Source organism: Gorilla gorilla, chromosome 6 (assembly GCF_029281585.2).
Source record: "Gorilla gorilla gorilla isolate KB3781 chromosome 6, NHGRI_mGorGor1-v2.1_pri, whole genome shotgun sequence".
Classification (NCBI taxonomy): domain Eukaryota; kingdom Metazoa; phylum Chordata; class Mammalia; order Primates; family Hominidae; genus Gorilla; species Gorilla gorilla.
The window spans coordinates 158045597-158064775 of NC_073230.2; the positions used below are offsets into that span (position 1 = coordinate 158045597).

The following is a 19179-nucleotide window of genomic DNA, read 5'->3' on the forward strand; positions in this document are numbered from 1 at the left end:
AGCGCCGGTCCTCAGAGGAGGGACCCAGGGGCCCGGGCGCCCTCAGAGCAGGCCGCAGCACGCCGGTCTTTGAGGGACCCTCGGATTCCCGGGATCTGGGGAGGGAAGCGGTCAGAGACAAACTGAGGAGCTGACCGGAGGGGAAACGGAGGGGCAGGACATGGAGAGATCAGGGACAGGGACAGGGAGAGATCAGGGACAGGGACAGGGAGACGCGCTCCACAGAAACCCAGACTGAAAGGCAGCGAGAGGGGAACCTCCGGTGCGGTTCCTCCCAAAGCCGCCCCCGAGACAGGCTTCGTCTGTGAGGGGGTCCCGGGAATCCAGCGAGGCCGGAAAGTGGGTGGGGGGCGCGCGCTGCCCGCAGTGGCCCGGGGCATCCGTCCCGCCGGGGGCGCGGAGGCCGTGGGGGCCCCATGCTTGTCCCGCCGGGGACGCGGAGGCGGGGTCCGCCCACCAGGTCCGGTCGCCGTGGGTCTAGAGCCCTCCGGGCTCCCCGGGCGGCCACGCTCCTTCCTTAGCAGAGAACGGCCTTGGACAGAGACCCCATGCGGAAGCCACCCCGGCCTCAGGGCCGCCTGCAGGGACTCAGGGTGGCCCAAGGCTGCGGCCGGGCACCCCCGGCCCCGGCAGGAGACAGAGACAGAGTGGGAGGAGAAGACGGAGGAGGCCATGACACAGGGCGTGAGAAACACGAGAACGCAAGAACAGGGGAGAGGTGGGGAAACCAGGAAGAGACAGAAAGGAGAGAGGGCGAGGAAGGGGGTGGGGATTGTCTCCAGAAAATCAACCTCGCATTCTGTCTTAGTCATGTCTTAGGTGTCAGGCTAAAGTAGCAAAGGAAAAGTGTGCAGTTGGGAGAGGATGTGCATAAGAAATAAAATAGTCCCTGCGTAGGCTGAGGAGCGTGTACGCATCTGTGTTTGCCACAGAATCGTGAAATGTACATGCACCTTACTCTTTAACGTTTTTTATTTTTACAACTGTTATACAGTACAATTTTTTTTTTTTTTTTTTTTGGAGGCAAAGTCTCACTCTATCACCCAGGCTGGAGTGCTGTGGCGCAATCTCGGCTCACTGCAACGTCTGTCTCCTGGATTCAAGCAATTCTCCTGCCTCAACCTCCCGAGTAGCTGGGATTATAGGCATTTGCCACCATGCCCGGCTAATTTTTGTATTTTTAGTAGAGACGAGGTTTCACCATGTTGGTCAGGCTGGCCTCAAACTCCTGACCTTGTGATCTACCTGCCTCGGCCTCCCCAAGTGTTGGGATTACAGGCGTAAGCCACCGCGCCTGGCCTTTTTTTTTTTTTTTTTTTTTTTTTTTTTTGAGACAGAGTCTTGCTCTGTCGCCAGGCTGGAGTGCAGTGGTGGGATGTCGGCTCACTGCAACCTCCGCCTCCCGGGTTCAAGCGATTCTCCTGCCGCAGCCTCCCGAGTAGCTGGGACTACAGGCGCGCGCCACCATGCCCGGCTAATTTTTTGTATTTTAGTAGAGACGGGGTTTCGCCATGTTGGTCAGGCTGGTCTCGAACTCCCAACCTCAGGTGATCCACCCGCCTCGGCCTCCCGAAGTGTATACAGTACAATTTTTTAATGTATACTGCTGTAGGGGTGGGTTGCCCCTACACACCTGTGGGTCTTTCTCGTAAGGTGGAACGAGAGACTTAGGAAAGAAAAAGACACAGAGACAAAGTATAGAGAAAGAAATAAGGGGACCCGGGGGACCAGCGTTCAGCATATGGAGGATCCCGCCAGCCTCTGAGTTCCCTTAGTATTTATTGATCATTCGTGGGTGCTTAAAGAAAAGGGGGTTGTGTCAGGGTCACAAGACAATAGTGGGGAGAGGGTCAGCAGACAAACACGTGAACAAAGGTCTTTGCATCATAGACAATGTAAAGGATTAAGTGCTGTGCTTTTAGATATGCATACACATAAACATCTCAATGCTTTACAAAGCAGTATTGCTGCCCGCAGGTCCCACCTCCAGCCCTAAGGCGGTTTTTCCCTATCTCAGTAGATGGAGCATACAATCGGGTTTTATACCGAGACATTCCATTGCCCAGGGACAGGCAGGAGACAGATGCCTTCCTCTTGTCTCAACTGCAAGAGGCATGCCTTCCTCTTATACTAATCCTCCTCAGCACAGACCCTTTACGGGTGTCGGGCTGGGGGACGGTCAGGTCTTTCCCTTCCCACGAGGCCATATTTCAGACTATCACATGGGGAGAAACCTTGGACAATACCTGGCTTTCCTAGGCAGAGGTCCCTGCGGCCTTCCGCAGTTTTTGTGTCCCTGGGTACTTGAGATTAGGGAGTGGTGATGACTCTTAAGGAGCATGCTGCCTTCAAGCATCTGTTTAACAAAGCACATCTTGCACCACCCTTAATCCATTTAACTCTGAGTTGACACAGCACATGTTTCAGAGAGCAGGGGGTTGGGGGTAAGGTTATAGATTAACAGAATCTCAAGGCAGAGGAATTTTTCTTAGTACAGAACAAAATGGAGTCTCCTATGTCTACTTCTTTCTATACAGACACAGCAACAATCTGATCTCTCTTGCTTTTCCCCACATTTCCCCCTTTTCTTTTCGACAAAACCGCCATCGTCATCATGGCCCGTTCTCGATGGTCGCTGTCTCTTCGGAGCTGTTGGGTACACCTGCAGACTAACAACAGACAAAACAGGCACACAAGGATTAATATGAGATTTATAATCGTAGTACTTCCGATGGTCTTAACCCAAGTGACAGGGTTAAGATTTGCGAGGCCATCAGCAACTCCTGCAATTGCCTCAGTTCCTGGCACCAGATTTAAATGGGCTTTTGATGCTTCGAAAATTTGTTCTTTTAATTTGGAAATGTCTAAAGTGAGATTATCTTCTCTTCCCTGTAGATGGCGTCTAACCATGTCCCAGTGATGCTCAGACTCATTATAAATTTGGGGTGTAATGCAAAAGTCTGACGTATTCCAGTCACACTGTAACTGGAAACGATGTTCTAAGCTCATGAGTCTGTCTCCCATCCAAATGACAGTTTGTCTAAGATCATTAATTTGATTTGCCAATTTTTGATCAATACTAGATTGCGAATTCCACAATCTTGTAGAATTTTTTTGCCAATCATTAACAAAGTTTACCGACTGAACAGAAGAGTGCAATGCAACTCCTGCTACAGCAGCCGTAGCTGTGACTGCAATTAATCCCATAATCACTGCAATTAAAGTAAAAATGAATCTTTTGGATCTATTTAAAACACCTTTTAATACTTCAGTCAAAATATGGACGGATGGCGAGGCCTCCCACGGTCGGTCCATGGACACAGGGATCCACACGCCCTCTCTTGCTCTCACCAGCAGAATACGGTGTTGCCAATTAAAAGTTGAATCAATGCAAGTAAACAATCTACAATTTTCACAGGTTATAGTCTGGGAGTCTGGTTTAATAACTATATTTCCTACAACTAGCATATAAGGGGGCTTTACGCAACTTTGTAAAGGAACTGTTAGACTGGAATTTAGGTCGATAGTATAAAATGGCTTACGATCTCTTGTTTCTAAAGTTTGATTTCCAGACCAAATTCTAATGTGGTGTGAGGCCACAGTAAGCCTCCATAATTCTGGATGTTCAGGACCAGAAACAGGACTTATTATTTTTGGTCTTGGGGTAGAGATTCCTTTTTCTCCCCATTCCCAAGGGTAGAAGGACTGTAATTTTTTATACTTATGTTTGTCTAAACTTTCTGTTAAGTCACTATCAACAGCTGGACTCACTTGTGCACTTGGACACGACTGAGTTTGTCCTGAGCAATTGTGGTAGAATTGACCTCGAGGTGCCCAATCTATAATAGTTCCGAATTCATTGTTTTGTAATATCACCGCACTATTGGCCACACATTCTTCCCAAACTAAAACTTCTGTATTTTTTGATTCTTTGGGAATTTCCTTGGGGCAAGGTTTCCCTTTAGGTCTAAATTTTAATGATCTTTGATAAGAAAAGTCTTGTAAATAATTTACCCGTGGCCTGAGTGACATCCCGCTTACCATGTGATAAGTGAATCTACTGATGGGACTGACAGTAGGTACTTCTACCAACCAATTTTGGACTGCAGGCATTAAACATCCTGGTGCTCTCCCTAGGCAAATAGGAGGATAACGATACCCAATGGAAATATTTATCATCATCCCTTCTTCCTCAGGTTTGGCAGGGCAGCGATCATCTGTGGGGCCAGGTACCCATACACTATCATTAACATATACTTCTATAGGATTATCCATCCATGTGACTGGTGTTACCATCTCCGTGGAGGCGCTTTTCTTTGCATCTCTGATGGGTTCATTGTAGAACTTCAAATGTCTAGTGGGTATCCAAACAGGAAGCTGATTTTCTCCTGGTGAAACACAAGCAAAACCTCTCCCCCACGTTATCACCTTCCCTATTTCCCATGTCTTATTTTTATTATCTTTCCACCAAATTAGTTTTCCTTCATGTGGGCTGTTCTTTTTACCAGTAAGATGTTGTTCTGCAGAAGTAGTAGTCTGATTTCTATAAATGTTTAAAAAATTTAAAGTATAGAGTGCTAGATTAAGTTGCATCTGAGGAGTGGTACACTCCTTACTGTCTCCCCCTTCTTTTTGTTTAACTAATTGAGTTTTGAGTGTTCTATTAGTTCTTTCAACTATGGCCTGTCCTTGGGAATTATAAGGAATTCCTGTTGTATGTGAAATTTTCCACTGACTTAAGAACTTTTGGAAAGCTTTACTACAATATCCTGGTCCATTGTCAGTTTTGATTTTTTCTGGAACTCCCATTACAGCAAAACAAGACAATAAATGTTTTTTAACATGGGAAGTACTTTCTCCTGTTTGGCAAGTTGCCCATATGAAATGTGAATAAGTATCAACTGTTACATGAACATATGATAATCTTCCAAATGAAGGTACATGCGTGACATCCATTTGCCATAATGCATTAGGACGCAGACCTCTGGGATTAACTCCTGCCTCTTGAGTGGGCAGGTGTAAGACTTGACACTGGGTGCAATGTTGTACAATATCTTTTGCCTGTTTCCATGTGACATCAAATTTGTTTTTTAATCTTGCTGCATTTACATGAGTCAAAGCATGAAGTTCTTTTGCTTTTATGAATGCAGATGATACCAGTAAGTCAGCTTGTTCATTTGCTTTAGTCAAAGGCCCTGGTAAATTAGTGTGTGCTCGAATATGAGTAATATAAAATGGGAAATTTCTTTTTCTTACAGTTTGTTGTAATAAATTGAATAGCTGGTTTAACTGATCATCCATGCTATATTTAATTAGAGCTGTCTCAACATTCCTTGTAGCCTGTACTACATATGCAGAATCTGATATAATATTGATAGGTTGGTCAAAATCTTGTAACACTGTAATGACTGCAACCAACTCTGCTCTTTGAGCCGATTGATACGGAGTTTTGATTACTCGTTCTTTCGGCCCTGTATAAGCCGCTTTTCCATTGCTGGAACCATCAGTAAATACTGTTAGAGCATTTTCTAAAGGTTCACGTCTGGTAATTTTAGGTAGAATCCAAGTGGTCAATTTTAAGAACTGGAAGATTTTCGTTTTTGGGTAATGATTATCAATAATTCCCACAAAATTAGCAAGACCAATCTGCCATGCACCAGAATTGATAAAGGCTTGTCTAACTTGTTCCTTGGTTAAAGGGACAACTATTTTGTCTGGGTCATTTCCACATAATTTTATTATTCGTAATCTTGTCTGACCGATTAATGTAGCCATTTGATCCAAGTACAATGTAAAAGTCTTAACTGTACTGTGAGGAAGGAATGACCACTCCACAAGATCAGTATTTTGAATAATGATGCCTGTTGGAGAATGTGCAGTGGCAAAAATCAAAAGTTGGAGTGGAGCTAAAGGATCTATTCTATTTATTTGCGCTGACTGAATTTTTTCTTCCACTAATTTAATTTCTTTTGTTGCCTCTGGGGTTAACATTCTTTTACTATTAAGCATTCCCTGAGGTAGCACTTTCCACTGAAACCTGGTGGCTGGTTCTTTATTATTTATGGCTGGTATAGTAAAGGCAAATTTTTCGCAATCCTGCTCCGCCAGAGGGATGGTAAAAAAGCAATCCTTTAGATCGATTATAATTAAAGGCCAGTCTTTTGGGATCATGGCCGGAGAGGGCAACCCAGGTTGGAGAGGACCCATGGGTTGAATTACAGCATTTACGGCCCTTAAGTCAGTTAACATACGCCATTTGCCTGATTTCTTCTGAATTACAAACACAGGAGAATTCCAAGGCGAGAATGAAGGCTCAATATGACCCTTTTCTAACTGTTCATTTGCTAATAAATGTAAAGCCTCCAGTTTTTGTTTTGGTAGCGGCCACTGATTTACCCACACCGGTTTTTCTGTTTTCCAAGTTAATGGTATGGGTTTAGGAGGCTCTACAGTGGCCGCCCCTAAAAAGGATACCCTATTCCTTCTCTTTCTTGATTTATTTTAGCCTCAACTGGAACTTTAATGCCGTCTTCATTTTTTCCTAGTCCCTTTCCTGGTATATATCCCATCTTGGACATGATTTTTTGACTCGTGGGGCTATATAATGGAGCGGGCATGGTGATTTCCGCACCCCATTGTTGTAATAAATCTCGACCCCACAGATTAAGAGGAATTGAAGTAATCATTGGCTGAACAGTACTTTCTTGATTATCTGGCCCTAAGCAATGTAAAATCTCAGTACTTTGATACACTTCTGAGGCTGTGCCTATGCCGACAAGTCCTGTAACAGCCTTTTGTTTAGGCCAATTTTTTGGCCACTGATTTAAAGCAATGATAGAGACATCTGCTCCAGTGTCTACCAACCCTTCAAACTGTTTTCCTTGAATAATGGCCTTACACACAGGTCTGTTCTCTGAGACCTGACTTGCCCAATATGCAGCTTTTTCTGTCGGATCAGTGCTTTCAAACCCTCCTATTCTTTTTATTTCACTATTTCCACCCTTAATATATGGCAGGAGTAATAATTGAGCAATCCTGTCTCCTGGACTGGCACTCCAAGGAATTGAAGAGCTAATAACCAATTGAATTTCGCCTTTATAGTCTGAATCAACCACGCCAGTATGAATTTGAACTCCTTTTAGATTTAGACTTGATCTTCCTAAGATTAGTCCTACAGTCCCCTCAGGCAGGGAGCCATATACCCCTGTGGGGATTTTTTGTGGGGGCTCCCCTGGAAGCAGAGAGACTGCTTGTATAGTACATAAATCTACTGCTGCACTGCCGCTTGTGGCGGGGGACAATTGTTGTATTGCGGTAACTGGCTTATTCCCTGAAACACTTGGGACAGTGGGGGTTGTTGTCCCTGAAAACCCTGAGGAACAAATGGCTGAATTGGGAATGCCCCAGTTTGTTGTGGGGCCTGAGGCTGGCCCCTTTGCTCGTTTCCCGACAATGGTTGCCCATTTTTATTAAATTTAGAACGACATTGACTAGCCCAATGTTTTCCTTTTTTACATCTTGGACATAAGTCAGGTGGCTCTCTACCTGTTGGAGTTGCTTGAATAGTTATATTCTGTTTATTTAAGACTGGGCAATTCTTTTTTAAGTGACCAATTTGGCCACAATTATAACATTTTCCTCCAAATGTTCTAACTTGTCCTCCTAAAACAACTCCTGTTATTGCTTGAGCCATAAGCATAGCTTTATGCATAGCTCCTCCGATTCCATCACAGGCTTTTACATATTCTGAGATTACATCTGATCCTGCAGGAACCTTTCCTTTTAATGGCTTAATGGCTGATTGACACTCAGGATTGGCGTTTTCATATGCCATCAACTCCACTATGACCTTACGGGCTTTTTCATCGGCAATTGACTTTTGAGCAACATCTTGGAGCCTTGCCACAAAATCAGGGTAGGGCTCTTTTGAACCTTGTCTTACTGTATTAAATGAGGGGCAGGCGCTTCCTGGGTCTTGGATTTTTTCCCAGGCTCTAAGGCAGATAGCTCTAACTTGCTCAATGGCCTCATTTTGCATTAATGCTTGTTGACTAATAGTACTCCAATTTTGACCTGTTCCTAATAGTTGATCTGCATCTATGTTAACTGGAGGATTGGCAGCCCTATTTCTTCGGACCTGTTCTTGTACCCCATCAATCCACCAAGTCTTAAATTGTAAAAATTGAGAGGGTGAGAGAGACGATTTTGCCAGAATCTCCCAATCATAAGGAATGAGTCTATGTCCATGAGCAATGGAATCTAATAATGTCCTCATATAAGGGGAGTTGGGTCCATACTGTTTTACTCCCTCTTTCATATCTTTTAGCATTTTTATCGAAAAAGACTTGTATCTGGCCTCAACTGTGAGAGGCTCTCCCTCTTGGGCTCCTTCTCCAGGTGGCATCGGTTCTAACGTTACTGGGAATTGCCACGCCTCAGTATCTCCTTCCTTTCTTGCTTTATCAATAATTTCATGTAATTCACTACCCTGTCTACTAGGTGGTGCCGTAGGATCAAGTCTCCTAGTGGGCGGCTGAGGGTACGGCACCCTGCCCTGTGGTGCTGGGGGCATTCCTGGATATCCATACTGACTTTCTGGGGGTGGCCGATACTGAAGTTCAGCCGGTGGCCAGTATTGATAAGCTACTGGCGGTTGGGTCTTATTTTCTTTAACCTGCGTTTGAGGTTGTAATCTTACAGGCACCTGACCTGCTGGAAGAGGACTTGGCCCTCGTGGTTTAGACTCTGATGGCCCCACTAATTCTGGACCTTTTCCTTCTAATTTTAACGTTTCAGGATATATCACCTCCTGTAATTGATTATAGTCAACATTTTGCGTTGACTGAGCCATTACCGGCTCTGCTACATATTCGCAATGTAAACCTTCCCTTTCTTTCTGGGATTTTTTCCTTGTCTTTTCATTACAATCTATTAAACAGCTTCCAGGGGCGTCAGAAACTGAAACGCTATCTTCTTCTGTTTGAAATGGTTCTAAAGCTGCTTTAATAATGGCCCAATCATTCCATACTGTAAGTGGAATGATATTACCCTTCCTACATGCTTGTTTTAGTTCCTTACCAATTCTTTTCCAGTCTTTTAGATCTAAAGTTCCTTGTTCTGGAAACCATGGGCAAAATTGTTCTATTATTTGAAATAGCTTGATTAGATTTTTTGTAGATACTTTAACTCCCCCTCTTTTTAAAAGAATTTTAATAAAGCTGAGATAAGAGGCATATTTACTTTTAATTTTACTTTTAGTTTGCCCCATTATCACCCTAGCTTCTTCCGAGCGCACAAGCTTACCGTACGGCTGACTGTAGATGTACTCGGGATCTCTCGTCGACTTGTCCTCAATGACCACGCTCGAGCGTACCTTCACCCTAGAGAAAAGCCTCCACGTTGGGCACCAGATGTAGGGGTGGGTTGCCCCTACACACCTGTGGGTCTTTCTCGTAAGGTGGAACGAGAGACTTAGGAAAGAAAAAGACACAGAGACAAAGTATAGAGAAAGAAATAAGGGGACCCGGGGGACCAGCGTTCAGCATATGGAGGATCCCGCCAGCCTCTGAGTTCCCTTAGTATTTATTGATCATTCGTGGGTGCTTAAAGAAAAGGGGGTTGTGTCAGGGTCACAAGACAATAGTGGGGAGAGGGTCAGCAGACAAACACGTGAACAAAGGTCTTTGCATCATAGACAATGTAAAGGATTAAGTGCTGTGCTTTTAGATATGCATACACATAAACATCTCAATGCTTTACAAAGCAGTATTGCTGCCCGCAGGTCCCACCTCCAGCCCTAAGGCGGTTTTTCCCTATCTCAGTAGATGGAGCATACAATCGGGTTTTATACCGAGACATTCCATTGCCCAGGGACAGGCAGGAGACAGATGCCTTCCTCTTGTCTCAACTGCAAGAGGCATGCCTTCCTCTTATACTAATCCTCCTCAGCACAGACCCTTTACGGGTGTCGGGCTGGGGGACGGTCAGGTCTTTCCCTTCCCACGAGGCCATATTTCAGACTATCACATGGGGAGAAACCTTGGACAATACCTGGCTTTCCTAGGCAGAGGTCCCTGCGGCCTTCCGCAGTTTTTGTGTCCCTGGGTACTTGAGATTAGGGAGTGGTGATGACTCTTAAGGAGCATGCTGCCTTCAAGCATCTGTTTAACAAAGCACATCTTGCACCACCCTTAATCCATTTAACTCTGAGTTGACACAGCACATGTTTCAGAGAGCAGGGGGTTGGGGGTAAGGTTATAGATTAACAGAATCTCAAGGCAGAGGAATTTTTCTTAGTACAGAACAAAATGGAGTCTCCTATGTCTACTTCTTTCTATACAGACACAGCAACAATCTGATCTCTCTTGCTTTTCCCCACATACTGCTATGAACTTTTTTTTTTTTTTTAGATGAAGTCTTGCCCTTGTTGCCCAGGCTGGAGTGCAGTGGCACGATCTCGGCTCATTGCAGCCTCTGGGTTCAAGTGATTCTCCTGCTGGCCGGGCGCGGTGGCTCAGGCCTGTAATCCCAGCACTTTGGGAGGCTGAGGCGGGTGGATCACGAGGTCAGGAGATCGAGACCATCCTGGCTAACACGGTGAAACCCCGTCTCTACTAAAAATACAAAAAATTAGCCGGGTGAGGTGGCGGGCGCCTGTAGTTCCAGCTACTGTAGAGGCTGAGGCAGGAGAATGGTGTGAACCCAGGAGGCAGAGCTTGCAGTAAGCTGAGATCGCACCACTGCACTCCAGCCTGGGCGACAGAGCGAGACTCTGTCTCAAAAAAAACACCAAAAAACAAAAAACAAAAAAAAACAAGTGTGATTCTGCCGCTTCACCCTCTTGAGTAGCTGAGATTACAGGCGCATGCCACCATGCCTGCCCCGCTAATTTTTCGTATTTTTAGTAGAGACGGGATTTCACCGTGTTAGTCAGGATGGTCTCCATCTCCTGACCTCGTGATCCACCCACCTCGGCCTCCCAAAGTGCTGGGATTACAGGTGTGAGCCACTGCACCCTGCCATGAACTTTTAACTATTAACTTTTTTTATAACTGTAAGTTATATAGAAGTATAACTTCTGTACTACTACATAGAACTCCAAATTTTAACATATGCATAAACATGTAATTGACATCATAATCAGGCTGTTGTAGAACCCCAAAATCAGGCTTGTGTACCTCATGGGCAGCTGAGGCCAAACACTGAGACACCGGTGCTTGGAGATGCAAAAAGGTTTCATTGATTTGGCCAAAGCGAGAAGGCAGCAGAGCAAATCTCTAAAATCTGTCTTAACAAAAGGAAGCAGGGAGTTTTTATGGGGCTAGAGAGTAAGGGAGGGGGAGTTTCAGGGAACCAAGGGGGAAAGTCTGTGTTTCTTCAGTCTCTGATAACACCTTGAGCAATCAGGCTTCTGGGCGTCAGGGGCTGGCCGCAACGACCCTGAAGGCATGCCCCCTGCAACAATTTTTCATGACGCTGAAGTTATCTCCTTCTCCTTGACAATCAAACAGTACATCAGCAGTATGTAATTATATTGTGAGAACAAGGAATATTGGGCAAAAAGCAAGTGGTTAAAACATGCAAACAAGCAAGGGCCTGATCAGAATTTTCATTTATTCAGTCCTTAAGAACTGCAGAATGCTGAAGTCTCAAGGGGCCCGGTTACAAGGCTATCGGAAGTTTCATCACCCTCTAAAATGCCCTTAAATAGCCTTTTTTTTTTTTTTTTTTTTTAAATTGTTGGTCCGGCGCAGTGGCTCACGCCTGTAATCCCAGCACTTTGGGAGGCTGAGGCAGGCGGATCACCTGAAGTCAGGAGTTCTAGACCAGCCTGGCCAACATGGTGAAACCCCGTCTCTACTAAAAATACAAAAATTAGCCGGGCGTGGTGGCACGCGCCTGTAATCCCAGCTACTGGGGAGGCTGAGGCAGAAGAATCGCTTGAACCCTGGAGGTGGAGGTTGCAGTGAGCCGAGATCACGCCACTGCACTCTGGCCTGGGCAACAGAGCGAGACTCCATCTCAAAAAACAAAACAAAACTAGCCAGGCATAATGGCAGGTGCCTGTAATCCCAGCTACTGGGAAGGCTGAGGTGGGAGAATCACTTAAACCCAGGAGGCGGAGGTTGCATTGAGCCAAGATCACGCCATTGCACTCCAGCCTGGGCAACAGAGCAAGACTCTGTCTCAAAAAAAAAAAAAGTGTAGAGACAGGGTCTTGCTATGTTGCCCAGTCTGGTCTTAAAATCCTGGCCTCAAGTGATCCTCTGCCTGGGCCTCCCAAAGTGCTGGGATTATAGGTGAGAGCCACTGTGCCCAGCCATCTTGTAATGTCTTTTGATCCACCTCCCTTCCTATATCTGTAACCCCTAGCAAGGGCTGATTTATTTCTGTCCCTATAGTTTTACCTTTCAAGAATGTCATATAAATGGAATTATACAGTATGTAACCTTTTGAGACTTATAAAAGTTTACAACATACTTCAACTCAGTATACCTTTGAGATTCATCCACATTGTTATCTGTATCAATGTTATTAAGGAGCACCAGCTGTAGTGGCTCTCACCTGTAGGTCCCTTCAAGGGATCCTGAGGTGGGAGGATCCCTTAAGCCCAAGAGTTCATGGCCAGCCTGGGCAATATAGCGAGACGCCTGTCTCTAAAAAGAAAAATAAATGCAGGCCAGGCACAGTGGCTCACTCCTGTAATCCCAGCACTTTGGGAGGCCGAGGTGGGCGCATCACTTGAGATCAGGAGTTTCAGACCAGCCTGGCCATCATGACAAAAACCTGTCTCTACTAAAAACACAAAAATTAGTTAGGCGTGATAACGCCTGCCCGTAGTCCCGCTGCTTGTGAGGCTGAGGTAGGAGAATCGCTTGAACCTGGGAGGCAGAGGTTGTAGTGAGTGGAGATCACACCACTGCAATCCAGCCTGGGCGACAGAGGGAGACTTTGTCTCAAAAGAAAAGAAAAAAATGCATTAGTACTATGGATGTATCACAGTTTGTATAGCCACCATCCATCAAAGGACATTTGGATTGTTCCAAATTTTAGCAATTCTGAAGGGAGCTGCTGCAAACATTCATGTACGTGTTTTTTTCTTTTTTTTTTTTTGAGATGGAGTCTCGCTCTGTCGGCCAGGCTGGAGTGCAGTGGCGTGATCTTGGCTCACTGCAAGCTCTGCCTCACAGGTCCATGCCATTCTCCTGCCTCAGCCTCCAGAGTAGCTGGGACTACAGGCGCCCGCCACCATGCCTGGCTACTTTTTTTTTTTTTTGGTATTTTTAGTAGAGACGGGGTTTCACCATGTTAGCCAGGATGGTCTCAATCTCCTGACCTCGCGATCCGCCTGCCTTGGCCTCCCAAAGTGCTAGGATTACAGGCGTGAGCCACCACACCTGGCCACGTCATGTACATGTTTTTGTGTGAAAAGAGGTTTTCATTTCTCTAGGATAAATACCCAAGAGTGGGATTGCTGGTCATTCAGTAAGTACATATTTATAAGAAACAAATCATTTTCTAGAATGGCATGATGCTGTTTTGCATTCCCATCAGCAATGTGTGAGAACTCTAGTTGCTCCATATTCTCCATAGTAGCTGGTATTGTCAGATGTTCTACGGAGTAGAAAGCCTACAGTGGGCTGTGCCTCATGTTTCACTGGTTTAATCCCAGCACTTTAGGAGGCGAAGGCAGCAGAGGATAACTTGAGGCCAGGAGTTCAAGACTAGCCTGGGCAACATGGCAAGACCCTGTCTCTATTTAAAAAAGAAAAGAGAGGCTGGGCACGGTGGCTCACGCCTGTAATCCCAGCACTTTGGGAAGCCGAGGCAGGTGGATCACGAGATCAGGAGTTCAAGACCAGCCTGGCCAAGATGGTGAAACCCCGTCTCTACTAAAAATACAAAAAAAATTTAGCCGGGCACAGTGGCAGGCATCCGTAATCCCAGCTACTTGGGAGGCTGAGGCAGGAGAATCGCTTGAACTCGGAGGGCGGAGGTTGCAGTGAGCCAGGATCGCGCCACTGCACTCCAGCCTAGGCGACAGAGTGAGACTCATCTCAAAAAATAAAAAAAAAATTAAAAAATAAAATAAAAGAGAAAGCCTACAGTGCAGGGCACTGACAACTGAACATGTCAAATAGAAACCTTTGAAACACCCCACCCAGCAAAAATCCTAAGTATGAAATAGTCTTTAGTTTTAGGAAGAAGACATAAAATTTTAACTGCAGGCCGGGTGTGGTGGCTCATGCCTGTAATCCCAGCACTTTGGGAAGCTGAGGCGGGTGGATCACGAGATCAGGAGTTCAAGACCAGCCTGGCCAAGATGGTGAAACCCCGTCTCTACTAAAAATACAAAAAAAATTTAGCCGGGCACAGTGGCAGGCATCCGTAATCCCAGCTACTTGGGAGGCTGAGGCAGGAGAATCGCTTGAACTCGGAGGGTGGAGGTTGCAGTGAGCCAAGATCGCGCCACTGCACTCCAGCCTAGGCGACAGAGTGAGACTCATCTCAAAAAATAAAAAAAAATTAAAAAATAAAATAAAAGAGAAAGCCTACAGTGCAGGGCACTGACAACTGAACATGTCAAATAGAAACCTTTGAAACACCCCACCCAGCAAAAATCCTAAGTATGAAATAGTCTTTAGTTTTAGGAAGAAGACATAAAATTTTAACTGCAGGCCGGGTGTGGTGGCTCATGCCTGTAATCCCAGCACTTTGGGAGGCCAAGGTGGGCAGATCACCTGAGGTCAGGAGTTCGAGACCAGCCTGGCCAACATGGTGAAACCCCGTCTCTACTAAAAATACAAAAAGTAGCCGGGCATGGTGTGCACACCTGTAGTCCCAGCTGCTCGGGAGGCTGAGGCAGGAGAATCGCTTGAACCCAGGAGGCAGAAGTTGCAATGAGCCAAGATTGCGCCACACGGCACTCCAACTTGGGTGACACACACTGACAGCTTGGGTGATGCTGCACTCCAGCTTGGGTGACAGCTGCACAAGATTGTGCCACTGCACTCCAGCTTGGGTGACAGCCATCTCGAAAAAAAAAGGAAAAAGAAAAAAAAATTTTTGAGTGGTTTTTCTCAAATTCACTGTTTGGAAAGAAAATGGGAGAAGAAGAGTAATGATACAAAATTAGCATGTCAGAATCACCTGTGACAGCTTTGAAATGTACATACATTCTTTTCCCATCTAGTGGGACTGAAAGACATGATTTCAAGAATGTTTGATTTCTCCCTCATGTGACCCAGTCACCAAACCCTGCTTAATCTTCTTTACCTTTTTTTTCATATCCATCCTTTCTATCCTCAGTACCCAAAACCCAATTCATCACTCCTTCTGACCATTCAAGAAGAATTTCTAGAATGTCTTGTTTTTCTTCCTTTTAGAAACGGGCTCTTGCTATGTCCTCCAGGCTGGCCTCAACCTCCTGAGCTCAAGCGACCCTCTCACCTCAGCCTCTCAAGTAACTGGGTGTGCCACCACGCCTAGCCCTAAAATGTCTTCTATGTCACGTGTGTGTTAAGTGGAGAAAATGCAAAAACAAGAGCATACAGATGCCCTCCAGGGGTTCAGGCTATGAGGGGGAGCAGACAGAGTTTCAGTGGGGAGTGCTTTAGAGGAAGGAATTTAGAGGTGCTGGGAGAAGAGACAAGCATATAGCTAAAACGTTCCTTTTCTCTGGACTGAATCATGGAATGTGAGGGAGGTGAGGTGAGGGAGGGAAGGCATTCCAGACAGAGGAGAGTCATGAGAGAATATAATGCACTTGAGAAAGATACATGCTTGTGCGATGAGGCTGAGGCTCACATTGTGAAGGTCAAACTGAAGCAGCAGGTCAGGGTCAGCTCATAGGTTCTTCTAGGTCCCGCCACCTCGCCCGGCTAATTTTTTGTATTTTTAGTAGAGACGGGGTTTCACCGTATTAGCCAGGATGGTCTCGATCTCCTGACCTTGTGATCTGCCCATCTCGGCCTCCCAGAGTGCTGGGATTACAGGCGTGAGCCACCGTGCCCGGCCTTTTCTAGGTCTTATTAAAGAATGCGTTTATAATAAAATGGGAAACTTCTTTTTTTTTTTTTTTTGAGACAGTCTTGCTCTGTTGCCCAGGGTGGAGTGCAATGGCGTGATCTCAGCTGACTGCAACCTCCGCCTCCCGGGTTGAAGCAATTCTCCCACCTCAGCCTCCCGAGTAGCTGGGACTACAGGCATGTGCCACCATGCCTGGCTAATTTTTGTATTTTTAGTAGATACGGGGTTTCACCACGTTGGCCAGACTGCTCTCGAATTCCTGACCTCGAGTGATCCGCCCGTCTCGGCCTCCCTCCCAAAGTGCTGGGATTACAGGCATGAGCCACCGCGCCCGGCCAAAATGGGAAACTTCTAAGTATTTCTTGAAGGGAGCAACGTTAGAATTGCATTTTAGAAGAACCCATCTGGCAGATGGATGATAAATGTACTGGAGGAAAAAAGCCAGAAGCAAGGAAACCTGTCAAGGAAAACACTATTAAATAAATAAATAAATAAATAAATAAAGTGAGCTTCAAGTAGTAACAACAGAGATAGCGAGAAAGGATCTTGTTTGGGAAGAATCAGGAGCTAGATGCTAGATTGGGTGTAAGAAAATCTAGGTGCATCATCAGATTTATAACTTTAGAGATGAGGTAGATTTAGTATACAGAGGTAGGAAATACAGAACAGTCTAACAAAGAAGGGTAGAGGCCGGGCACAGTGGCTCATGCCTATAATCCCAGCACTTTGGGAGGCTGAGGCAGGCGGATCATTTGAGGTCAGGAGTTCGAGACAAGCCTGACATGGTGAAACCCTGCCTCTACTAAAAATACCAAAAAAATAAAAAATAAAAAAAAATAAGCTGGGCGTGGTGGCGGGCGCCTGTAGTCTCAGCTACTCGGGAGACTGAGGCAGGAGAATTGCTTGAACCTGGGAGGCAGAGCTTGCAGTGAGCCGATATCGCGCCACTGCACTCCAGCCTGGGTGACAGAGCAAGGCTCTGTCTCAAAAAAAAACAACAAAAAAAAACGGCCGGGCGTGGTGGCTCACGCCTGTAATCCTAGCACTTTGGGAGGCCGAGATGGGCAGATCACGAGGTCAGGAGATCAAGACCCTCCTGGCTAACACGGTGAAACCCTGTCTCTACTAAAAATACAAAAAAATTAGCTAGGCGTGGTGGCGGGTGCCTGTAGTCCCAGCTACTCGGGAGGCTGAGGCAGGAGAATGGCGTGAATTCGGGAGGCAGACCTTGCAGTGAGCCGAGATGACGCCACTGCACTCCAGCCTGGGCGACAGAGCAAGACTCCATCTCAAACAACAACAACAACAACAACAAAGAGGGGTAGAGTGAGGGTTGATACAGGTGACAAGTCTTACTTGGGGCATTTTGTGTTTGAGATGTTCATGGCACAAGTTGAAAATATGGATTTACAGATTTGAAAGTCATTAGCACATATGTGGTAACAGAAGAGATGGCTGTACCAGATGCAGCTAGGGACAGCCAAATAGTCACGCACACAAACAGCCATAGCTTGCTGCTGGTTTTGGAGGTGGGCGCGCTTCTCCCTCATTCTTGGTGTTCCTCTCCACTGAGGGGGAGCTCCGTGAGCACAGCACTTGCAGCCTCTGCCTCCTCACCCACTTTGCTCAGGTCGTGCGCACGCTGGGCTCTCCCGTGTTAGTTTTATGACTAGTAAAGGTGTCATGTTGATCTTACAGTCACACTGGGGGTTAGGGATTCAACCTGTGAATTTGGAAAGGGGAGGGGACATGATTCCGTTCATAACATGGGGTTACATCTTACTGAACGCCTACTCTTTTTGAGACAGGATCTTGCTCTGTCACCCAGGTTAGAGTGCAGTGGCATGATCTCAGCTCACTGTGACCTCCGTCTCCTGGGTTCAAGTGATTCTCCCATTTTAGCATCTCGAGTAGCTGGGGCTATGGGTGCATGCAATCACGCCCGGATAATTTTTGTATTTGTAGTAGAGACAGGGTGTTCCCATGTTGGCCAGGCTGGTCTCGACCTTCTGCCCTCAAGTGAACCACCCATCTCGGCCTCCCAACGTGCTGGGATTACAGGCATGAGCCACCGTGCCAAGCCCTGAATGCCTACTCTTGACTAGACACTATGTATTTCACATTCATAATCTCATGTTCATCCTCACATTATAGTGTCCATTATTAACTTGGCCTTTATTTCCAGAATCTGAGTACTGGTCATGAAACAATTTACACTCCCTTACTTAGGTGACCAGATGTGGGGGCAAAGACAGCTTAGATAGAAACTTCTACTTGGCTCCTGATAAGCATGAGCATCTGGAAAGTTCCAGGTAATGCTTACCACAGTTCCTTTCTCCTTTCTTGTTTGTTTGTTTTTCTTTGAGACGCAGTTTCGCTCTTGCTGCCCTGGCTGGAGTGCAATGGCGCGATCTCGGCTCACTGCAACCTCCGCCTCCTGGGTTCAAGCGTTCTCCTGCCTCAGCCTCCCGAGTAGCTGGGATTACAGGTGCCTGCCACCAAGCCCAGCTAATTTTTTGTATCTTTAATAGAGACAGGGTTTTACCATGTTGGCCAGGCTGGTCTCAAATTCCTGACCTCAGGTGATCTACCTGCCTCAACCTCCCAAAGTGCCGGGATTACAGGCGTGAGCCACAGCGCCCTGCCCTTTCTCCTTTCTTTGTTTTTTTTTTTTTTTGAGAGTCTCCCTCTGTCACCAGGCTAGAGTGCAGTGGCACGATCTCAGCTCACTGCCACCCTTGCCTCCCGAGTTCAAGCGATTCTCCTGCCTCAGCCTCCTGAGTAACTGGGACTACAGGCGCGTGCCACCAGCCCAGCTAATTTTTGTATTTTTAGTAGAGACGGGGTTTCACCATATTGGCCAGGATGGGCTCCATCTCTTGACCTCGTGATCCGCCCGCCTCAGCCTCCCAAAGTGCTGGGATTACAGGCATGAGCCACGGCGCCTAGTCTCTCCTTTCTTAAAGCTACCCCTCCTCCTTGTTCTCAGCTCCTCCCCATTCTCTACCTGCACTTGGTCACTTTCTTCTCCTAATTCCTGCCTCGGTTTGACCTCAGAAGCACTCCTTATTGCTGTTTCTGTGCCAGTCCCCCATGTGTGGACTGGAGTGATTCTGTAGGCCACTCCATGTACTGCAATCCATCACCTAA

The 19179-nt window shown here is 46.3% G+C and overlaps 1 protein-coding gene across 1 annotated transcript; it reads right to left on the reverse strand.

Annotated features, from left to right (window-relative positions):
* Window positions 1-3423: 3423 nt before the first annotated feature.
* Window positions 3424-4287, reverse strand: LOC134758964 (endogenous retrovirus group K member 5 Env polyprotein-like). The gene is given in 2 exon segments (XM_063708831.1): window positions 3424-3587; window positions 3589-4287. Coding segments are annotated over 2 exon segments (720 nt in total). The 5' UTR covers window positions 4276-4287; the 3' UTR covers window positions 3424-3554.
* Between the last annotated feature and the right edge of the window lie 14892 nt (window positions 4288-19179).